This window comes from Haemaphysalis longicornis, unplaced genomic scaffold (assembly GCF_048455015.1).
Source record: "Haemaphysalis longicornis isolate Haplotype H1 unplaced genomic scaffold, Haemaphysalis longicornis Haplotype H1 scaffold_56, whole genome shotgun sequence".
NCBI classification, from domain to species: domain Eukaryota; kingdom Metazoa; phylum Arthropoda; class Arachnida; order Ixodida; family Ixodidae; genus Haemaphysalis; species Haemaphysalis longicornis.
Genome location: NW_027526397.1, coordinates 974,169 through 998,681, shown reverse-complemented (window position 1 = coordinate 998,681; position 24,513 = coordinate 974,169). Strand labels below are relative to the sequence as shown.

Sequence of the window (24,513 nt, the reverse complement as noted above, 5' to 3'; positions counted from 1 at the left end):
AAGATAAATCGTAGATGTTGAGTTCACGAGCCTGATGAATAGCCAGAGCGCACAGCTTCTTCCGCTGTGTGCTCAGGCTATTCATTACGCTTGCAGGACTCAACATCTGCGATGCTTCTTGATTGGGAGCTACGCGAGTAGGAGAGCCCGCATGTGCGATCGTGCTCCATCCAATGGATGGCAGTAAGCTTCAACCACTTCCACTTCTGTAAGTTGCATTTCCATTGGCAGGGCTTCTCATCGTCATTTCATAGCTGACTGAACCACTGTGTGTTTGCTGAAGTTATAATAAATAGTGACTGCAGGCATCTGTCGTCCACCTGTGTTTCCACAATGGAAGAAACTGCAATTAGTAACTGGTGGCACTGCATCTGAAGTTAAAATGTCTGTTACAAGTGAGATTATTGATTACAGTTCAAGGATGACTTGTCCCTTATAACCAACTGTCTTCTACATCCGATGTCTGCTATAAAAGAGGTCAACTTAATGGGAAAGATAGGGCAGCCAACCATGTGGGTGAATAGTGTCTCTTATACCCATTTGTCTCTTACATCCATGTCTCTTATAACGAGGTTCAACTGTATACAGCTTTTTTGAGCGAAGTGTGCATTAAAAGTGGTGTCAGTATGATTCTTATGAAGCAACCCTTCGAATGAACCAAACTTGTGTTTTTTCTTCGTGGCCCCTTTAAAGTGCCTTTTGACTGTTGTCTAGGCAACAACTCCAGCTGTGGCAAAAGACCATTTCCAGTTGTTCACTTGGAGGGCAACAGTCCTTCTGGTTCTGACATGGCTGTCCTAATAACTTTTTTACAGGATGGTATGCCGTGTCTATTATATTGTCGGATCTTATGGGGGAAGATTTGTTCCAATCCAACAAAGCTCACTGAACACACATAGCGAAGATGGGGCCACAGAGTGAATCGAGCATGTTTGAATTATCAAGGATAAACTGTACAAGCCGACCGGATTTCCTAACTGAATGAGTTTTTATTTCAAGCTGAACGATCGCACCTTTCAAAGCTATTTTAGCTTTTCCTTCAGGCCAAGCAGTGCCTTCATCATCATCAACCACAACAGCCTACTAGGCCCACGGCAGGGCGAAGGCCTCTCCCATTGACTTCGAACAGTTCCTGTACTGTGCCGCTCGAGTGCAAAGTTTACTCCCGAATTCCCTCATTTCATGCCTCCATCGGATTAATGGCCTTCCCTTTCTTCTAGACCCATGTCTTGGTATCCACTCTGATACCGTAATTGTCCACTGGTTGTCTGTTCGTCTAACTACATGGCCATTTCTTTTTCTCCACTTGCACTATTATATCTTCCACTCTAGTTTGTTCACTGATCCAGAAAGCTCATTTCCTGTCCCTAAATGTTACTCCTAACATTATCCGTTCCATGGCCCCTTGAGCCGACCAAATTTTGCTTTCAAGTTGTTTAGTACGGAAGCAAGTTTTAGCTCCGTACGTACCCGGCAGTATGCACCGGTTGTAGATTTTTCTTTTATTGAGTGACAGAGGTAGCTTACTTTCTATTATTTGGGAGTGCTTGCTGAGTGCACACCAACCCATACCTATTCGGCGCCGGATTTCTCTCTCATGGTTGGGGTCAGCACTAACCATCTGTCCGAAGTAGTCATATTTTTTTACTTCTCCTAGCATTTCCGAGGCTTGTGAGAATAGAAATTTTTTTTGTTCGAAGCGAATTCGAAGCGAATAGTCCTTGTGGTCGAATACTTTCGAAGCGAATTCGAATAGCTGTCAGGTGTCACTGAGCTTCCGGGCCTGGCGGGACCTTAATAAAAAATTACTATACAGTGGAATCTTGATGATACGTTTTTGGGTGATACGAATTTCAGGATGATACAAATTTCTGATAGTCCCAGCGAAATTGCATTGTTTGCAATGGGAAACATTTCGCCTCTTACCAACGGACCTGCGCGGCTCGGCGGATGATACGAACGAGCCGGCGATGCGCCCGACCGCCGAGCGAGCAAGTGACAGCAACGTACGGCCTCTCTCACCTCTTTGTCGCTCTTTCTCCAGGAACGGCCGGGCTGCTGTTTTCTGCTCGCGAAAACGCGCCGCGCACTCCACAGGCGCGCTGACGCCGCCGTGAAACCACCCGCAAGCTGTGCGGGGTGCGGCCAGCCGCATAGGGTTGCCACCTTCCTGGTTTTGGACCGGCCTGACCGGTTTTTTACACAGCGGGCCGGTTGCCGGTCCATACTTAAAACCGGCTGGCATCGGCCAGTTTTTTTGGCCCTTGTGCCGTTATTATGTCCGTTTTGGCATTTTATAAGCGTCAATTCAACAACTAAGACGATAAATATGTGTCGACAAGCTGCGCAAAAGACACGCGACAGGAGATTATACGCGGCCGAGCGCGCTGCCACAGGTGGAGGGGGACCTAAGGGAGGAACAAAACAACGAAACGCTGCCGCCACGGTCAGTTTTGTGGTTACTTTTCAGTCAAGTAATAACCAGTGAAGAGCAATAACCAAGCTCTCAATCAGTTTCACTACAAACTTTATGTTCATTACTCTCTAAGAAAATGCTACAATAAATTGCACTGCATGTCAAAAACACGGTGGCTTTTTTTCACCACAAATTAAACATTCTTTATGCCATGCCGCCCCCCCCCCCCCCCTCTTCCCGAAGGGCCTTTTTTTTTTTTTTTTTCATGAAAAGGTGGCAACCCTACGGCCGCGGCAACATGGTGGCGGCTTCGATCGCGATGTGGTGCAGGGCGCTCGAGCGACCGCTTCTAACTGCTCTTTAAAATGCCTCTCAAAGCCCACACGAAATTTCTCGTGCGGTAGGTGAGCTAATCATGTGGCCGAAAACGGTTATAAAACAACATCCGCGCCGCCAGTGAAAGCGCCCATGAAATATCTGCCGGGGTGCTAAGCCTAAACATCTCCGGTGGAGCCAGCCGGCTGTTTCGAGCGCTTCGAAACTGCTGCCCTGAGGCACCCGGCGCAAGTCGTCAGGCTCCTACCACTGTCGCACGCGGTGCGCGTCATTTTTTGAGCAAGGGAGAAGCTACCGCGCATGCGAAATCGTTCTGTAGTTTGTCTGCAATGCAACACCAACTCGCCCAGGAATGCGTACTCGTCGACGCGGGCGTGAAACAAATCGCAAGCGCAACGCCGCCGTGCACGAATCGCGAGCAAAAACGCGCCATTGCTCGCCTCCAGACCGCTTGGAAATAATTTTGCAGCTCATTAAAGTTCGGTGGCACCAGTGGTGAGGAACCATTCTGAGTGCCCATTTCAAACACCAAAGTTTAAATGAGCTGTAAAATTAGTTCCAAGCAGTGCATCAAAAAACCGAATCTCTTGTTGCACCCACCAAGGTACATAGTATTGGAAAATTTAAAGATTACAGTTTTATGACCAACACTGTCTTGTCTATTGTTCCTCCAAAAATGGCTAATTACCTCTACTTATCTTGAACTAATTGACTGACTCAAAAAATAATGGCATATTTGAAATCAGTGGGGGAAAAAAGCAGCAAGACTGACAAGTTTCACAGAATTTACTTAACAATTAAAGGAAGCTGTTTTAAGAGCAGTGTCCCCCCTTAAAAGCAGAATTTCGTCACTAAAAAAAAACAAAAAGAAAGTCATGAGCAAAAGTTTCCACACCTCTGTGGTGACCGGTCCCGCGAACATAGCGCGCTGCAGTCAGGACACACAGCCGCTGTCGGGGGCGTAGGCACTCTCACCCACAGGTCACGCGCTCTACCTTTACTGGCACTCTCGGCGCGGCATCTCGTGGATGTACAGGGAAGTTCCTCCGTGTATTGCTCCCAGGTGGCGCCAGTTACCACAGTTTCCCCCTTAACAGTTTTAACAGAAGTTTAGGTTTAAGGAGAACCCCCACGCACAGGAACAGTTAGTCACGGAGAATACCGAAGCACAGGACGGCGTTCCCTGGTGCTCCGACGAAGCCGTGGTGTGGGAGGAGACGAGGCGCACTCTGTGCGCGGTGCACTTATGTCCCTGGCCTCCCATGGGAAGGACGCACCGGAGGGATGCACTTGTTCAGCCAAACTTGGCACCGCGTTGGGATAGACACTGTCCTCGGTGTTCCCTGGAGTTGACGGCGGCGGTACTTGTAGCTCGGTGCCTTCAGTGCCAGAGCCACAAAGGCTGTGCCGGCCTGGTATCGGCTGGGGTTGCCTTACGTGATCCAGGTGGCGGGTCCATTGTCGCCCATCATCCAACTGCATCTCCGTCTGGGAATTGTGTTGCCTGGTGACTGTGGCAGGCATCCAGCTCGGACCTGGACGAAAATTCCTGGCGAATACCCTGTCTCCTGGTTGTGCTTGCGCCCTCGGCTTGGCTCGTTGATCATAATCCCTCTTCTAAGCGATTTGTTTCTGGAGGACTGTTGTTTGCAGATCCGGCCGCAGAAGATCCAACGCAGTCCTGAGCTTCCGTCCCATTAGAAGTTCGAACGGGCAACACCGGGTAACTTTGTGGGGAGTAGACCGATAGGTTAACAGTATTCGGGCAATTTGTGCGTGTAGGTCCCCTGTGCCAACTTTCTGTAGCTTCACTTTCATTGTCTGCACAGCTCTCTCTGCAGCACCGTTAGAGGCAGGATGATAGGGAGGCACAAGCATCCTCTTCACGCCGTTCTTCTTCAGGAATATCTCGTATGCTTCACTCACAAACGTGGGGCCATTATCCGATACCACCATTTCTGGCAGGCCGTGATTCGCAAACATGACTCGCATGAATACAATTGTGCTTCCCGCTGATGGCGATGAAACTGGGAACACCTCAATCCATTTGGAGAAAGCATCTATTGCAATAAAAAAGTAAGAGTTCCTGTACGGTCCTGCATAGTCCACGTGAATTCTTGACCATGCCCTGTCTGGGAACGGCCATGGCATCAGGGGCACTGGTCTAGATGGTCACTGTTGCTGTTGGCACGCACCGCACCCTTGTACTGTGGCCACGATGTCGCTGTCCAACGATGGCCACCACACATGGCTTCGTGCGACAGCCTTCATTTTGGAGACCCCAGGGTGGCTCTCGTGCAGTAACTTGAGGACTTCCCCTTGGAGGCAGGCGGGTACCACAACACGGTTGCCCCACAGCACACAGTTCTGATGCACACTCATCTCATTGAACCGGGACTCGTAGGGCCCCCCCTCTGGTCTCACGTCTTGAACTTGACCAGACCACAAACCCTGTAGTACCCTTGAAAGCACCGGGTCTCTTGCAGTGGCTTCAGCAACCACTTTGGGTGACAGCACACGGGGATATACGCCTTCCAGCATGAACACTTCTGCCGGGGCCCCTGCAGAACATCCTGTTGTTGGCAAAGGCAACCGACTCAACCCATCTGCAGGGGCTATCAGGCCACCGGGCCGATAGCTCAGGCTGTAGTTGTACCCTGCCAGCAGCAACGCCCAACGAAGAACCCTCGGCGAGCAAGTTTCAGGAATTCATTTACCAGCGCCTAACAGAGCCAGAAAAGGTTTGTGGTCGGCAACCGCTTCGAATTCCCGTCCCCACAGATACTGCCTAAACTTTGTGACCCCAAAAACGAGTCCAAGTGCCTCTTTATCCAGCTGACTGTAGTTCTTTTCTGCGGCGGTAAGGCTTCGTGACGCGAAGGCTACCGGCCACTCCTCTCCCGAAACCTCTCGTTGTGCCAGAACCACCCCCAGGCCATGAGGGGAAGCATCAGTGACCAACACAGTTGGTCTGGAGGGGTCGTAGTGGGCCAAGACATGGGCGGAAGCGAGCATTTCTTTGCTACGACTGAATGCTCCCTGTTCGACTGCAGTCCAGCGCCACTTGGTCCCAGCAGTTAGCAAGCGGTTCAACGGCTGTAGCACATCTGAAAGAATCGGGAGGAACTTTCTGTAAAAATTCACCAAACCCAAATAGCTTTGCAGCTCTTTGACATCCTGTGGTTTGGGAGCTTTCTCAACCGCTTCAGTCTTTGCGGGATTTGGACGTAGCCCGGAAGCACTTATTATGTGACCCAAGTACCTGACCTCGGGTAACAAAAATTTGCATTTCGAGAGTTTCAGCTTTAGGCCCACTTCTTCCAAGCGTTCCAGTACCTTGCAGACATTTTCCCAGTGTGTTTTGTCACTGTCGCCAGTTACTAAGATGTCGTCGAAGTATACTGCGACATGATCAAGTCCCCTCAGCAGGTTTTCCATTTCTCGTTGAAATATTGCAGGCGCTGAGGTGACCCCGAATGGCAGTCTCGTGTATTGAAACAACCCTTTTGGGGTATTGATGGTGACAAACTCCTGGGATTCCTCATCTAGCTCGATCTGCTGGTAGGCGTCTTTCAAATCTAGCTTTGTGAACTTTACTCCTCCTTGGAGTTTTGTGAACAAGTCATCGATGTGCGGCCCGGGATACGTTTCCGCAAGTGCTACGGGATTGACCGTTATCTTGAAATCGCCACATATGCGCAACTGCCCGTCTTGCTTCAGCACCGGAACAACAGGCGCTGCCCACTTGGCAGACTTCACTGGTCGGACCACCCCTTGACGGACCAGTCTCTGCAACGACTCCTCAAACTTATCCTCCAGAGCAAAAGGCATCCGCCGGGGTTTGAAGAATCTGGGTGTAGCGTCCTGTGGCACCATGATGCGAGCCTTAACCCCTCGGAACGTGCCTAACCCTTCAGAAAACACCTCCTGGAACCGAGCCACCGCTTCTTCCGCAGACGACACGGAACAAATGGATTCCGGCTTGCTGATCCCTAATTGAAATTCTCTCATCCAGCTCCTACCAAACATTGTGGGGCAAGGTCCTTTTACCACAAACAGTGGCAGCTGTCTCTCTTCTTCTCCGAGCTTCACAGCTGCCGCGTACTTCCCAGCGACTGGTCGTGTGTCTCCACAAAAACTCCGAAGTTACACGTCGGATGGTTCCAAAACGGCAGAAGGAAACAGCTGCGTGAACTTCTTTTCACTTATCGTTGACACACTGGCGCCCGTATCTCGTTCCATTTCTAACGGCACGCTGTTAACGATAACTGCAATGCGCATCGGCGCCGGTCCGGCCGTCTGTAGTGGTTAAAGGTCATACACTTCCCCCTTGTCTTCCGCCTCGCGCGCTTCATCCACAGTATTCACGCGCCTCGAATCTGCGCGGCGAATCTTTTTATCTGTTAGCCCTTGATCAGCCTTGCACACCCTTGCCAGATGCCCTTGCCGCCCGCATTTGTAGCAGACTGAGTTCACGTGTTGGCACTGGTGTGCTTGATGGGTACCACCGCAGCGGAAACACCCGCGTTCACGGTGCCTCGTTTGCACGATGTTTGCCGACACCGTGGCCGTTTCGACTGTCAATTGGGCTGGCACGGACTGTGGTGTTGGTTGAGCGCTCAGCGTACGGGAATCCTCACGAGCAGCTTCGATGGCCCTCACCGTACTTATCACGGTTTCTAAGTTTAGATCAGCTGTTTCTAATAACCGCGTTTGCATCGGGACGTCGTTAATACCACTGATGATTTGGTCTCGTAGCATGCGGTTCCGGAATGACTCAAACTTGCAGTCCTCGGCCAGTCGCTTTAAAGATGCTATGTAGTCCCCCACCGCCTCCCCTTCCCGCCTGTGTCTTGAAAAGAACTCGAAACTTCCTACCACCTCCGACACCCTTGGCGAGAAGTGGTTGTTGAGAGCTTCCAAAATTGTCGCTAAGTTCGTCTCTGCAGGTTTTCCCGGGGCCAGTAAACTTCGTAGCAAAGAATACGTCGCGGCTCCGCAACAGGTCAGAAATACAGCCGTCTTCTTACCGTCGGGGACGTCGTTCACCGTGATGTAAAGCTCCACCCGCTCCCGGTATTCCGTCCAATCCATGGTGTCCGCGTTGAACTCGTCTATCTTCCCGATGAACGGCATGGCTGCTCGTGCGTCGTCGTTCACTTGACTCATTTTTCCTCGTCGGCAGTTGTGGTGACCGGTCCCGCGAACATAGCGCGCGGCAGTTAGGACACACAGCCGCTGTCGGGGGCGTAGCCACTCTCACCCACAGCTCACGCGCTCTACCTTTATTGGCACTCTCGTCGCGGCATCTCGTGGATGTACATGGAAGTTCCTCCGTGTACTGCTCCCAGGTGGCGCCAGTTACCACAACCTCTGTCTGTCTTTTGTGAGGGGGGCTGGCCTAGGAGTGCAACTACAGTGCACTGCCAGTCCTCGTAGTACAGAGGTGGATACAGTGCGACCATGGTAAAAGGGCCAAAAATGCAGGCGGGGAGACTTTATGCAACTCAGCCAGTGTGCCACTGTCCATTTTATACTGCAGTAACGAAAGTTGAACTAGTTGGTAAGGTTGCACACTTCCAACAGCTAAAATGACGGGGACAAAGAACGAACGATGTACTAAATCCTCACCGCAGCCAGCTCAGCCAGCCCTTTGCTGACCTATATGGGGAAGTGAAACTAACCTAAAGCAGGCAACATCCCCAAAATTGAAAAGAACAGTGAACAGACCCAACAGGAAACAACCATGGTGTCTAAAAAAAATTCCACCAAAATAGCGGAAACTGACCTAAAAGAGGCAAAACCACAAAAAACATACAAAAAACAGTAGCTGAAACTGACCTAAAGGTAATGAAACTACCTGAAATCCCATTTATAGTGCATACAGGTGTCGTAAATAGATTATGTGCGTTATAAAAATATAATCTCCAAGTATGACAAACGTTTGAAAAATGAAAAAAAAAAGAAAAGAAACCGCGGTTCCAACATTAGAATTTAAGTGGTACCACAGGAGTGGTACCACTACGTCATGAGACCAAATTGTTCTGAACGAATTAATGGAGTGCCACAAGCACGTGGATAAAGTACAGTGGAACCCTGATAATACGGCTTTGAAGGAACAGTGCGAAAGTGTTGTATGAACAGGATGTCATATGACAAGCGTGCGGGTAAATGCCGGCCTCGTAGATGGTCTCACACGACAGGTGGGCTAAGAACTTATTAAGGGGGCAGTTGGGTCTTTGGGGCCGAAAAACGGTCAAAAAAAGCGTTTTCTCAAAAATGGAATTTTGGGCCTCTACGGCCATTTTTCTAACAGTCTGTAAATTTCCTCATCAAAAGGCATCATATTTTGTTGTTATTATATTATACTAGCATTTTAAAGTGCACTCTACAGCTCAGTTAGCGCAGAATTCGTTGGTGAAACGGCACTTTTCTTGCAATGCAAAGCTAGCATTTCATCCTCAGATATCTTGGCACCCAGAGCAGGTACAACTTAAATTTTTTTTGCTTCTGATATCGAAATATGTGGAGAATACAATATAGGAAACAAATTTTTTAAATGGAGGCTTTGGAAAACTATTATTGTGTTCAATTGGCACCACCTGTGAGCCATTTCTGGCAGAGCGCGGGAGAAGCGAAGTTCCCTGTGTTGTAAAACGACCAAAAATAGCTAAATCAAAAAAGTTCTTCCTATGTTGTATTCTTTAGTCATTTGTCTGCCTAGCCACGTGGTAATTGCCATTCTGCATGGAGTGGTTATTTTGTAACTGTGTCCCAAAATAATGGCAATTAATCATTAATTAACTCAAAATATAATCAGCTTACAAAAAATCTAATAGGAGATTTGAAATCAGCACAAAAAACTCCATAACGCAGTGCAGTTTCATTACAATTGGTTGGTAAATAAGAAATATAGCTCTAAAACCAGTCTGCCCCCTTAAAACTACTACTATAGTTAGCGCGTTCTCAAGTGACTTGCGAACCTTTAGCAAAAATCTGGTTGTTTAAATCTGTTCTGGTTGTTCTGGCTGTTTAAATCTGGTCTCGTTAAAATTTGGTTGTTCCCTCTTCCATGGGAACCGGTAAAACACGAAAGTTAAATGAGCATTCACAGGAGCAGTTCAATGCTTATTGTGCATCGGTATGGCACCGTCAGATGCATCAACGTTAGACACTGGATTGCACGCGTCGGAGCATTGTGTAAATCCGACTGGAACCACAGGCGCTCGCAAACCGTCCGTGTCAACGAAACTAAACGAGTCATCAGCGAATCGTTTGGTGAACACACACTGCAGCGGACCGTGTCACGTCACGACACCAGCGTGACACCAGCAAGTCGGCTTCTACGCAGCTTACGCTGCGTGTCTCCCGTACACGTAGGCGCTGTCATCGAGGCGCCAACTGTTGGCACCTCGGCGCCTCTCCTAAATAAGGCGCGTTTGTCGCCCTACTCACGCGTCTGCTCGTAGCGTAGTCGGGATCGCGTTTCGTACCTCCCGTCGCGACGGAAGAGTTCGAGGATTGAATCCTGGCGCCGCTGCGTCAAGTTTTCTGGCGATGTCATTTCCGTGGCGGATATGACGTCAGTTAGATCTTGGTCGACCCCGGCATAAAAAACACTTTCGTGTCAAAAAAAAAAAAAAACCTATTTTGTGCCCCCTCCTTTCCACAGTGGCCCATGAAACGAAACGAACGATAATACTAGGCAGCGATAAAAAAAAAAGCGGAAAAGAAAGCAGTGGAGCGACAACGCTGCTTTGAAAGACACTGATATGCAGAGGGGAAAGGGTGGGAGAGAGAGTATCGTGAAAGGAAGAAACTCGGATTGAGCGGGCGAGGCAAGCGGGTATTCGTTCATAGCCGTAAGGTCGCGTCGTATGTGTTTTCAAGTTCGGCGGCGGCTCGACGTGAGCTTCATATTAACGGTCCGCCAGCCACCTGAACTTCAGGTTCTCGCGGTTGGCGCGTTGGCGCACTGCTGCCGTGTGGGGCCGTCTAAGGTTGACTCCCACTCGCGAGTGCCCATCTGCTTGCTGGCGCCCCTTCAGCAAGTGGTGCGGCCCGTATGCGGACCTCTGCACATCAAGCAGCGTCGGGGGTTCAGAATAAAAACGGTCGAGACGAGGGGTCGAAGCAGTGTAAAAGATTGGAAAAACGCCGGTTTCTCCGCGCCAGGGCCCGTCGTATGAAGTGGACCGTGTGCACCCCAGTGCCATACCATCGGGGTTTTTAATGCATCGTTACTATGGGGAGTTTGCCAGGACCGTGGTGATCTGCTCTAAGAAGCGGGTCATCGTAAGTGCAGGGCACATATCAGCGAGGTTCCACTGTACCAAACGTGCCCCTAGATGGCGCCATGCGTCACTAGGCTGCGCTGACTAGGAAGTATCTTTAGAGAAGAGTCTCCCACCAGGAGGCACTCACATGGACGCAGTAGTTTCCAGAAGACACGTTCTCGAAGCGCACATCCAGGGAGTGCCCCTGCATCATAGGCACAGCAGTCATCGTGGTGCACACATTCAAGGCCGCTTCACGGCTGGCGGCCAGAGCCCTTTCGCGGGCCCTCAACAACTTCCTGCCCCCACCAAGCTGACTGACACACCAAGTGAACAAACCCCACAGCCAAGGGTGGATGCCACAGGACCCCAGAGGAAGCTTCTCTCCCCACAAGCAGGGAAAGAACCAGCACAGTAGAACCGCGGTTTGGCCAAGCCGTTCACACAGTATCGACACTTCCTTCAGTGGAAAGTTCGTGGCCAGCATGCCAAGAAAGCAGAGCACAGCAGCTGGGAAGCAATCCGCGACCTTCCTCCCTGTCATGTGCCCCCTCACGTCACGCTGCCTCGTCAAAGGGGGCACATGACACAGAGGAAGGTCGCAGATTGCTTCCCACGCACACCACGCAATGCTGCCCACACATCGCCAAAATCGCACCCGTCTCGTAGACGGGATAAAGCACTGTGCAAGAAGCGCAAGGCGTGGTTGTTGCACCTTGCCTAGCTGCTCCCCATTTGCCTCCTTATCTGCCAGAGCGGCAGGTATCCAGTGGCTGCATGACAGCGTGCGATCTTGGAACCTGTGAGAGGCCGCAAGACTCAGCTCCTGGCACAGATGGAGGGCAGCTCTGTTCTGGCATTGAGAGGATGGTCGCGCCCCACCCTGGCTGCGCCTTTCAAACCCAGAATTGTAAAACTCTAACGTGATCGAGTGTAGGTGGCAGATCAAAGACGGCCAGGAGAAAAACCACGGCAGAGAAGCGCGAGCCGGAGGCCTGAAGGGATGGTGGGTGTAGGCACGTAGGCACAGTCGAATCAGTTGCCCTAGGGCTCTGTACAAGGACTTGTCGCTTCAATGGGGCAACTCCAGGAGCGGTTACTCGATAGCCTTTTTGCTCTACTTTTATCATGTCTTTTTTTTCCCACCATCCAGACATTGCCGCTGCGAAAAGCTGGCTACTGTTACTCAGAGATCCCACTGCTTCAAACACTCCACCTAAGAAGCTCGCGTCCTCGCTGTCTTTAAATGCAGAAATTACGTGCCCACTGAGAGGAAAAGTTTCGACACATTCGACAGGGCCACACGTCCCCTGCACCCATCTGCAGGCCAAACAGAGACAGCGTATCCTTGCTCGCAGGCTGAAGTTCTCAAACCACGCGATTAATGCGCACAAAACGCAACCGCGAACCCCCCCCCCCCCCCCTCACAGGTATGCACTAAGATCCACAGAAGGAAGCCATCCCGAGGAGTATTGCTGGTCTCCACCCCAGGCAACTCGTGTGAAAAGCTCTTGTACTCACCCGCAGTGGGTGCGTTTGGTTGTCCACATCGTTGGTGACGCTCTTACAGTCCCCTTTAGACGCATCCTCATCGCGGAGACGAAACAGGGTCACTCGCAATTTCTCGCAGCGAGGGTGAACGTCTAACTCCACGTAGACCTCAATGGCGCGTCTGCACAGCAGGCAAGGGCAGGGGAGGGAGCTCACATCAACAGCCTGGGACTCACCGCACACTATACGAGAAGCAATCTGGCGCTCCTTTCCCACACACTATATCCCTATGGAGGATTACCCGCGCTGAGTCTAACCGAAGAGCCCCAATGTCAGGCACACGCTGCCTATGAAGGTTGCCAATTAAAGCTTCCCCACGAAACAAGCTTCCACGGCCAATGGCTGAAACCTCGCCCACAGTGACAGCTGCGGCAGTGAACAGGCGCGAAGGCAAGAACTCACCGGTAGTAATCTCCTTTGGGGATGACCATGGCAGACCAATTGCGGCACGGCTCCTCAAGTGACCGCTTCGCAAGTGACCGCTTCGCCCGAGTGGGTTCCTTCACCAGGTTGGGGCCCGTGTCTGTGAACACAACCAACAAGACCCTTCCACACCCTTCCACACCTTCTTTTTCTGCCAAAAATGCAGTGAAGGCTGCCCTCGTTACTAAAGAAACACCACAGTCCCAGTGAGTTCGCGCTTTAACCTAAAACGTCACATCTTTCAAAGTTGTCCCGACTCTTTTGTGGTGCCAAACGATTGCCTCGTTTGTCTAGAAATGAACAACAAATGCCGTCAGCTTTTTTCTCATTTCCCTCCAATTTTTCTTTAAATTTCTTTTCAAGCGCGACAGAGTGCTGCCGCGTCGGGGAACGAGTAGGGAATGATGGTGTGATTCTCCACCATGGCAGTCGACGGCCAGGGAGGTTGCAGGCCCGATTGCACTTAGTAACCTCAGACCTTTGCGATTGCTTGTGATATAAAAATAGGCACTGGCAGTAGCACAGGGTAACAGGTCTCACATTCCTCTACTCAAATCTTGCAGTTGTACCATAACGTGCCAGAAGAACAGCCACCCAAAGTACAGAAATATCAAGTGAAAAATATTGGATGGGCGAACTTTCGGGCCAATCGGAAAGCACAAGCACGTGACCGCATGAACACATGTAAAGATGATTCGCGTTTATTTTGCGCACTCATCGGCACTAAAGCCGTCGATCTTTTTGGCGTCTTTCACTAAATTGAATATTTCATCTGTATAGGGGAGCGGGCAGTGTTTCGGGGAGGGCGTTTTCTCGGAACTTTACGGTACCTGTATGACAATGCAAAGCCCTTCACTGAAAGTACTCACAATTATTTACTTATTTGTTTATTTTATTTATTAAAATACTCTCAAAGCCCGAAGGCGTTACAGAGAGGAGTGGTTAACATTTCATACAATATTAGTTACAGCCGTTTTGAATGATGTAGGATCCGGAATGCTGGCGATGGAGGCGGGGAGGTGGTTCCAGCCGTCGCAGGTCTTGGGTATGAACGAGTGAAAGTAGGGGTTTGCGCGACAGGTAGGAACCCCTACCTTGAACCTGTGATCGTTATGTGCGGTGTTGTAGGATGGAGCAGAAATGAGAGCCTGTTTTAGAATGGGGTTAGTAAAGTAAATCTTATGAAAAAGGCACAAGCGCGCAATTTTCCTTCTAGCAGCAATTTCACTGAGTTTAAGAGAAGATTTAATTGACGCGATGCTAGCGGTTCGTGAGTAGTTTGTGACAATGAATCGAGCAGCCCGGTTCTGAATGGCTTCCAAGGATGAAGACAACACCACCATACGAGGGTCCGAAACCAATTATGCATACTGTAATTTTAATCTAACAAGGGTTTTATATAATAAGAGCTTTAAAGACACTGGAGCAAAAGCAAAGTTACGGCGTAAGAAGCCAAGAATGCGATTAGCATTATTAGTACTAACATAATTAATATGTTCATGCCATTGCAGATTAGTGCTAATGTGGACGCCAGGGTACTTATAAGAAGAGACAGAAGATAAATGTACATTGTTAAGTTCGTACGGAAATAGGTACTGCTTGACGCCAGAAGAAACTCTCATTATTTTACATTTCTTAACGTTAAGTTGCATCAGCCAATTATTGCACCAAGAAGATACGGTATTAATGTCGCATTGGAGAGAGACGGAATCTTCCGGGTTAGTTATTTCCCGATAAATCACGCAATCATCAGCAAAAAGTTTAATTGTAGAAAAAATGCTGTTAGGAAGGTCCTTAATATAAATTAGGAAGAGTAAGGGACCTAACACAGAACCCTGCGATACTCCAGATGTTACGTGTTGCAACGGTGAGTTACAATTGTTAGCACTTACATATTGTATTCGGTTAGACAAAAAACACTCTATCCACTTGAGTAAACTGTAAACTGCTTCCTATGTTAAGAACACTAAGTTCTAACAAAAGAAGTTGATGGGAAACTGAATCGAACGCTTTTTGAAAATCTAGAAAAATGAAATTGACAATGGCACCCCGGCCTGTTATGGAAAACAAATCATTAGTGAAAACTAAATGTTCAAAAATGAAAACTAAATTATGTTCAAAAACAGTTGGTCGCAGCTTTTGCAAAAACCATGGAGTCAGCGGAAGTACCTGCAACTCTTTTCTGTAAAAAAATTAAAACGAAAACACTGAGACGAGCCCCCACCAATCCTGCCTTGCGATCCATAATTTTGGATGTCACAAATTGTAGCCAGAGAAAGTGTTAGGGGTGATGAGACTTGTTTCTAGGCTTTTGTAATTTTTCGCATTAATAAGCAAAACTTCTGCCGTTGCAGGTGGCATATCGTGCAAGCCGATACCATTCACCGGTAGGAGCCCACTTTCCTCTGCACTGTTGCGGTGGCCCCCTGAAGCAGTGGGAAAAAGCGTGCACGAAGTGCACCACATGGGATCTGCTTTTGCAAAGCAGCCCAGCAGCTTTTATAGCCTTTGTGAAGTGCGCACACTGCACTGCCGGCAGATGCCCTAGTAAAGGATGTGCCATGTTAAGCTCACTTAAAGGGGCCATAAAGGTAAGACAGGCTCGTAACAATGACGCAATTTTATTGCCAACTTTGAGTCAATAGCAGAGATATTAAAGAGAACATATGAAGCAGAGCCAGCTCTCCAGCCACTTTCTGGCCATTCCTCTAGAATGTCGCAGAATCTTGTTTGTGTTTAATTCTAAGTGGCCGCTGACCCAATCCACTGCCATGATACGTGACTGGACTATTGCAGTGGGGCCATCGTGTCACTGGGCCATCGTGTTGTGTTTGAAGGCTAACGGGCACTAAACCCACTGATAACCATGCTTTTAGTGCTGCCCCATACCATCACTCCTGCCTGTAATATGTCAATGTAGCGCAAACTTTGAAAGTTGTTCAATATTTCTTTCGTTTCATCGGCTAATTAAACACCTTTCGTGGCTGGCACTGTGCATTACCAAAGGCCAGGGCGGTTCTTCCAAATTAAGCACAGTTGTACGCATTTTGTCTTCATGGTCCCTTCAGAGCTCCTCGTGACGCGCAGGTTTCGCCCCCTGCGACCCTTGTGGTGGAGCAGGGTCGGACAACGGAACAGCCCATCCGTCGGTGGACCACAGGTGGCCACGTACACAAAAAATGACTAAATGACTTTAAAGGCCAACTGCACTCAAATTTTCGACAACGTAAAACTAATGTAACTTAATGGTACACATAAAACAGTGCGAAATGCAAAACACTACGTTACAAACATGAAAGAGAGCGACACAAACGGCTCGCAACATTGGCGTTTTCGCAACCGAAACTGAATAGAAAAGGCGGCCGTTACCGGCGGCCGGACGTCACGTACGTGATGAAACGGAAGCGGCCGCGCTAGAACCGGCGGCCACTCAGAGCCGCCTTCAAATGCGCGTGGTAGCGTCGCGTTTCGCAATGTTATTTTCACAGAAGAACTCCCACTAGCGTTTGCCCAGGATAATGGAGTTAGGCGCCATTCCGACATCACGTTGCTATCAATCGAAATGAAGTAGGCCGTACGACAGTTCTTTTTACATCGGAATAACTGCCGTTGTGGCAATCCTTGGCATTGCGGGTGAAAAGGCGGGCCCTGTTTTACAAAGCTAGTTGCTCGTAAAAAATCGAAAAGCAGCTTTGGTTAGCTGGCGCCTCGGCTGTCACATCGCTTTCTTTGAAGGGAATAAACCAGAGGCGGGCGGAGATCAATCACCATTTTTACTATACATTACGTGAAAACAGCTTTGTGAATATCGGCCCAGTATTTTTCCTCTGTGCGCACACAGAGAATCGAATTATAAAAGGGATCTAAAACTGTAGGACAGCTTCCACAGCTAAATGTTCCACTAAAACACGAAAAAAATTACCTATCTACCGCTGTTTTCTACTTTCACCAGAGACATGTGCTGTTGAAAACATGTCACTTTCAAGTAAACTAAATCCAGCACTCTACAAAACTAAATACTTCATTTGGGAATTATAAAAAAACAGCGCTCCACAAAAGTAAATACTTCATTTGGGAATAAGTGTATTGTTTACGAGAAGAGCAGTTTTGTTAGCTTTCGCACTTCGCGAAGACGACGGCCGATATTTGTGCGGGTGTAATTGTTACGACGAGCAAGGCTTATTTTGGTTCACTAGAGAGCGAGTCAAAATTCGCACAAATGTTTATACCCGCGTGTGCAACAACTGTAGTTAGGCCGCAAAACTTTGGACAGGTCCAAGGGATGGGAATGGCGTTGGACGCGGGAGTGCAAGTGGTCAAGAATTTATAAAAGATCTTTTTTTTCTGTGCTAGATGCAATAGGAATGACAAATGTAAGGCAAGTATGCGTGTCGCGCTATTTTTTTTTACTAGAACTATTGTTTCCAAGTAAAAAGAGTTAAGCTAGCTCCAGAACGTTTGCAAACGCACATACAGTTTGTAGGCTTATATAATCTTTTATTTCACTGAAAAAAAAAAAGGCGGATATTGCTACCGGTACGGTTATTTTGAAGAATGTGATGGCGACAGCGGTACAGCGCAGTGGTGTAGCAGAGAAACCTCGGGCAAACGCGTCCCTGTGCCCGGCGGAGCACCGTGCAAGTCGCCAGAAAAGCGCGAGCTCCACGGGACAGGTTTCCCTACCTCCGTCACAGGCCGCTCGGAACTTGTTTCGGCGACCCTCCGCCAGGTGCAAACGTCGTCTGCACGGAGCTACTGTGAATGACGGTACCTAGTGTGCTGGTTGCTTATGAGACTTACGATTTCGCCAAGGTGATTTTAAGACCTTAGACTGCTTATATGGATCAAATTTGGACCGAGAAAAATTTGAGTGCAGTTGGCCTTTAAGTGCTTAAAGCCTGAAGAAACCGGATTACATTATTTGGGCGGTCCGTGCTACACGCCAAAATGCACAGGCATAAATGTGTTAGGCATGATGGTGATAATAACCAAAAAGAGAAATGCACTCATATTTTAGAAGTCTTTAAAGCGGAAAAAAACCTTTTTAGAAGGGTTAAAAATGTTTTTGTGAAGGAAAACGAGTGTGTTTCAAAACAAGTGGTGTGAGCTGTGTCTAAAAGTGGCTTCAGCAGCTGCTGTCGCCTGCCAGTGGTAGCCAAATCCGAAATGTTCTAAGCAACAAGTAACATGACGTTCTGCCTTTTGCTGCTGTTTTAGTGAACTTTGTCTTCAGAACTTCGCCGCCAAGAGGGCACAAAAAATCGTCTCATCTCGAAGTTCAGCTACGCTTCCGCGCCAACACTCTGGTGCTGCGAGTATTGTTGGTTTCATTGCTCATTGCGTCTGAGTAGGTAGATTTAAAGTGTTCGAGAAGGCGAATGAGTTGGGCGCAACTCCTTAAACCAAAAATGACATTAGAGCTAATGGCATTATATTTTTGCATGTAGCAGCGAATTAATGGCATTAAAACTTAAGGCATAAAGTACTTAATGTCATTTTTCGTGTACGTGTGGCACGGGTATTACCATATTTACTCACATAATGAACCCACTCGTGTAATGAATCCTCCCCTCACTTTTCTTCTTGAGAATTTACTTTTTTGTCACTTTGAATAAAAAATGCAGCGGGGGTATGTTTTTATCTCAGCATGGTTTCTGATACCGTAGATGATCGCAGTAACTTGATATCACACCACAGTACGCGCAGAAATGCTAAAAACGCATTCCAACAAAAAGAAATCTCAACACTAGCCGGAGACGTGAGCTGGAATGCTGTAGCTCACAATTTAAAAATTTGCCGCGGTGGCTCACTGGCTAAGGCGTTGCGCTGCTGAGCATGAGGTCGCGGGTTCGATTCCCGGCCGCGGCAGCCGCTTTTCTGATGGAGGCGAAAAGCAAAAATGCCCGTGTGTTCAAGATTTCGGTGCACGATCAAGATCCGCAGGTGGTCAAAATCGCCTGCTCATCGCCTGCGTCGCGTCGGCACGTTAAACCTTACAATGACAATTTAAAAATTACGCGCTTGCAGTGCACCACCTGCTGAACACAAAACAAACCTTGCACCATAAAAACATTGCGGCGTGCGAAGAAAGTGCAAAGCACACTCCACACTCCTTCCCTGCTCTTTGCCGTTCCAGCTGGTTTTGGCGGTGTGCAAACAAAGCACTAAACGTACTCCACTCCCCTGCTCTCGCTGTTCCACGACTTCGCCATGACGCTCCGTGGTGTTGTTGTTCAGCTGTGTTCCGAACTTTTTTTGTGCTCCTGGTGCACGCCGTACGATTGTCCAATACATGAGCTGCACAGACGGTTTTAAACTGAAGGTGGTGAAACATGCGTTGATGCGCATGGAAACCGCGCAGCTGAACGGCACTTGACCCACTGCGTGTACGCTACGGGGGAAAACAAGGTTTTTGGTCGGTGAACAAGGATCGCTGTGTGTTTCGTGGGCCCAAAAAAGGGAAGTTTCCGGGTGTGAGAAAAGAAGTTTTGGAGTGCCTTGACGGCACGGAAGACGGTGCACTGTGGGCCGACGACGAATGTGAAGCCGCAAGCGACTGCTGTCAGGAGGACAGCTCCGTGGCGAGTAGGGGGCCACTAGCATGTTGGGAATAAAAAAGAAATTCCCAGGTGTTTTTGCGAAAATGGTAAGGCTCTCACAAGCTTATTTTAGCAACTTTATTGTGTGGAATTTCAACTTTTAAAAAATCTGTTGCAATTTTTTCCCGCACAATGAACACTCCCCCAAATTCATGCCGAATTTTGCGGAAAAAAAGTGGGTTCGTTACGCAAGTAAATTCGGTAAATTTCCCCGTTGTAACCTGCAATGCCAAACCAAGTGACAAGATTTGCACCTACCAAGCCCTGCATATGTATTCCGCTTCAGCATACCAAATCCCCCGTCATTTCAATATGAAATTAAGATAAATTTACTCAGAGGGAGAATATCCTCTTTACAACTCCGTGTTTGAGGCAAAGTCGTTGCTAGCACTTTCTGGAGCGGCCACGTCGACACCGGAGGCCCCTGATAATGCACACAGTCGCTGATGCAAGTGCAATGTTTACCCATTCATCACAAGAGGTCGCTCTCCTCGCTACCTTCCTCTCTCTGCCTGCTGCCAGCTGCATTCACCCCACTCCTGGCCATCCCTGCACTGCCTATCCCACTGCCTTCTTTTGTCGGGGCTCCCCAGCCTCTGGCCTTTCTCAAGCCACACACATTTGCTTTTGGCGCACATCGCCTACCTTGGAAACTCCACTCAGAAATAAAAAAAACGAAAGACGACGAAAAAAAGACGTGAAAAAAAATTGTCCTTCCATGGGAATTCTTTCATTGGGAGAAAGCACGAACACTGCTCTGCATCAGGAGAAGGGCAGCAGAAGCCCTCGATGACATCTGCCACGGTTTCACGGCCTCCAGTCGGCACGAAGATCACTCGCACCGTGCTGAACTGTGACCTTCGCTTCGAATCAGCTCTCGCGAAAACCATTGTGATATTCAGAAACAGCAGCGAATCGAAGGAGAGAAAGCGCGGGGGAGTTGGCAGCATGCCACAGCTTTGCCCCTGCACCCTGATAGGTGATAGCCACCTCTGCAAGGTGCCAACGCACGCCCAGTCTGCCACCGGCACGCAGCTCTGTCAGTGGTTTGTTTGGCTGTGCATGCAACTTCGATATGCAGCAAAAGGCCACGCAAGACCCATTCAAGAAAAGTCCCGGAAACATCCCAGAAAACTCAAGAAAAGTTCCAGAAAAGAAAGAAAAGTCCCAGGTTACGCAAGCAGCTTGCACAGGCTACTGGGCCGAAGTTTCCAGCTAAGCACTGGCCCCTTCCTCACCTTAGCTCAGGACTCATGCCCGCACGTTCCCATGATTTGGGCAGCCATCCTGTTTCCCAGATCAGAACCAACAGGAAAAGGACTGCTTCAACTGCGTCTTTGTGCTAGCGTTTCACCATCTCATTTGTTCGGGTAGCCACGTGTGGGGCTATTCTGGAAGGTGAGAATAAATAGTCTTCAAGTGTGGATGCAACTGTCGCATGGCGTTTCCTCGTTGTGATGAGGCACCACAACCTGTTTGCGTTGAAGAAGCGCTGTGGTGTAGTGGGCAGAGCTGCTGGCTCGTTCAAACGCTAACACAAGGCACGTCCCCTCTAACGATTGGGAATGTGTGCCCTGTCCACTGCGTACACTTGACCCTCACCCCACCCTGTGCGCTTCTGCAGTGGAATTCACACATGGAAGGCTCATGTCCAACCTTCCATCTTCGTGGCACATGGAATGAATCGACCTCAAATCTTCACACCCCAACCCGTACCCGTGAGCGCCTGCTCGCACGAGGGCTGTGCAAATGGGTTCCCACCTAGTGTAGCCTTGATTTCAGCTGGCCGCAGCGACGTCAGGTTCCCTGCAGGCGACACCACCTGCACACAGAGGGAGAACGTTTCAGGGCCACTCAGGTGCTCGGCCCATAGGAACTTGACCTGTCTACCAGCCCTTCTCGGCACGAAATTTAAGGGCTTGGTGCAGTCAACTCGAACGCTGCAAGGCTTTGCAAGATGTCGAAGCAGCGTTCCACACCCCACTACGGTAGAAGATGTCCTAAAAATGCAGCCATGTGATTTCTGTCCCTGCAATCGAGCCTTTTAGAGTGTGAGGTAATTCCTGTATCCCACCCCATCCCCAAGTGCAGGATAGCCAACTGGACAGTACCCTGGTTAACCTTTCTACCTTTCCTGTACTGTTCCTTCGTTGATTTCAGGCAACGTCCTCTGATGTTGTTTTTTTTTCTTTCACTCTTTTCAGGGTCAACACTCGCCGACAGGGTACGCAAAATTAAAGCTATTGCTTAGCCCGAACACTAAGAAACCTCCATTACAGTGGTCAGCATAACTACCCATCTCTGGAAAAAGCTGCGAAGTAATTGGGCAGGGCATTGGCAACTTGCCACATAAAACCTGCCTTCTAGGTTCTAACTTCTAAGAAAGTAATGATAGACACACGTGGACCACCTTTAGCCTAGATACTGAAATGCTTGAAGAGTTTGACGAATGTAACTACCTTTGGTCAGTGCCGATCCCAGCTTTGAGAAAAACCTGAGAAGGGTTCAAACTTGGGCTGCTTCGTACATAACTTTGGAAGAAGCACAGGCGTTTGTCTACTTATGTCTACTTATCTTCCCATCCCATTTATTGTGTTGTCGCTTCCTTCTGAGAAAAAAATTAAAATGAGAACAGTACTCTCAACTAATGAGCGTTAAGCTATATCTGTCACTGAAAAGGATGGTTATTGGTGTAGATAATCGATGTGTACTTATATAATCATTCATCCCATAAATTATTCATTTTATATCAGGTACTTACGGCACAGACATTTGGGGACTAAGAACCTTGGAAGAAAACTTATGTTCACGAGAATAAATTGCTGGGATAGTTGGTTCACAATGTACTTAAAGTGGAACCAGTGAAAATGATGCAGAAAAGGAGGGGAAGGCCCAGACACAACCAGTGTGTGTGGGCCTGCTCCTGTCCTACCTCCTCTTCCGGTGGTTCTACTTGTTCTGATAGGAATACTGATAGGAGCAACAATTAGAGACAAAAAAACGAGCACCTTAGATAAGGCAGCAAACTCGATTCAAAGACAGCCTATCTTAAATTACGCAAAGGAAAGGGGTTGGGCTGCTCATGCAATGCAGAAAACTGGCAACCACCAGGATAATGGGGTGGCTACCAAGGGCCGTGACAACAAAAAGGGAAAGATCGTGAACTCAATGAAGGGACGAGATGGGGGAAGTCTGGTGGCAAGGAGTGGACAGCATAGGGCAGGACAAGATGCAAGTCAGTGGGAGAGGCCTTCGTCCCACAGTGGACATGATAACATACGCACCGGAATCTTTCCAGACTTTTTCAAGGGTACGTCTTGTTGTGCTAATGCTGCAACAAGCACAACATTGTCATGAGAGACATAGCTGAACAATGTCCCACGCTGCCATGGTTCAAGACAGAAGACGATGAAGATGACCAAGAAGTGGCTGTGTCCCCGCGCATGCTGTCTTATGGCCGCCATGTGCATTCTGTAAATACGTCCATCCCATCTGCTTGTAACAAGATCACTTCCCATCAATCACAAATCGCCTCATCACTTCTGCTGCGACCTAACAATATTTTCCGCTCCAAAAAAGCGAGACGCTACCCTCCATTTCTCCTGTGCATAAACACATCCTTCGTGATCCCAGCGAAGCACTACAGCGTGCGCTAGAAGTAACCACTCAGGAATACCATCACTAGTTATCTCTGAAACACTTTGGACATGCATTTCACTTGAGCGCAAAATCTGCAAGCAACACCGACTCAATATTTGCAAGGGCCAGCCTGGACACAGACTCAGGAAGAAGCAAAAGTGCAGCAGAGATGTGCGCATCACGCAATGACAACTCGGCGATTGGCCCAAACACCGAAGCCACCGGCATGGCTCAGCTCTGCCTATCTGTGACTTTTGCCCTTACGGATAAGCGCATGCCTGCCATGCCGACCCGAAGGAGTCCTGACAGAAGCCGTCATTTGGCCTCAGAACCACTTCCTTTTAGTGATTTGGTGGCCAAAAAGGTGCGAACTGAAAGCACACCAAAGGTGGGCGGGAAATCATTCTGATATCCGCGTGTCATGGGCTGCAAATCTGATACTGCGAAACACAAAAACATTACTGCGAGTTCGAATATTTTACGAATGTTCTTGCTTAACTTTGCGTCTCTGCAGCCACAGCGCGTGGTCAAAAGGGCATATAAGAAACAAAAGCCTGACGAGGGCTGGTTGGTTGAACGTACTGAATAATTTGAGGCACTAAACGACGGGGACCAGAAGAAACACGTGGACACAAACAAGGCGCCTTGTCTGTGTCTACGCGTTTCTCCCAGTCCCCGTTACTTAGCGTCTCAAATTATTTGGCATATAAAAACGTGTGACCTACACCCTTTGTCAAAATTTTCTCACCCAAACCCAAGCCAACGACAAAGAATTCCAAGAAAAAGCTTTACGGTTAAATATGACAAAATTATTTTATGACATTAAGAAAGAAAGGTGTTTTCTCTAGATTTCCAGCATAAAACATTTCAGCGTCGCTCAGAATGTAAGCTTGAACATTGAATTTTTTGCGGCCTGCACACTTTCAGCTTGGCCTAGAAATTTTTGACAAAGACTCTATATCACACAGCATATTGTGCAGGGACACTGCTGATAGCACTGCGAGAAAGCCTGAGCTTCACGGCAGCCCATTGTGATGCACAGTGAACATTGTGTGAATATATCCCTTCAAGTTTTTTTTTTCAAGTAACCATAAGATGGCAGATTCAAGAGCTGGCAGCTGCTCCGCGTCTTTTTCGACCTGTATGGTTATTTCAGTCTTATCACGAGGTATCAGAGGCATTTGTTTGCAAGCATCGCGCGCAGCTAGGAAAGATCAAAAATCACATCCATGGGTGCCTTTCACCGATCACGAGCCACCGAATACAACAAACG

At 48.6% G+C, this 24,513-nt stretch overlaps 1 protein-coding gene across 3 annotated transcripts in view; it reads right to left on the bottom strand.

The window, feature by feature from the left end:
• LOC144140920 (uncharacterized) overlaps nucleotides 1-24,513 on the bottom strand; it is a 66,838-nt gene that overhangs the window by 26,319 nt on the left and 16,006 nt on the right. For all 3 annotated transcript variants that reach the window (XM_077672417.1, XM_077672419.1, XM_077672418.1), the window contains exons 4-7: nucleotides 21,363-21,423; nucleotides 12,982-13,102; nucleotides 12,550-12,700; nucleotides 11,177-11,233 (exon numbers count right to left, since the gene is read on the bottom strand). In XM_077672417.1, the coding sequence (XP_077528543.1) occupies nucleotides 11,177-11,233; nucleotides 12,550-12,700; nucleotides 12,982-13,102; nucleotides 21,363-21,423 (390 nt within the window). The remainder of the gene's footprint in view (nucleotides 1-11,176; nucleotides 11,234-12,549; nucleotides 12,701-12,981; nucleotides 13,103-21,362; nucleotides 21,424-24,513) is intronic.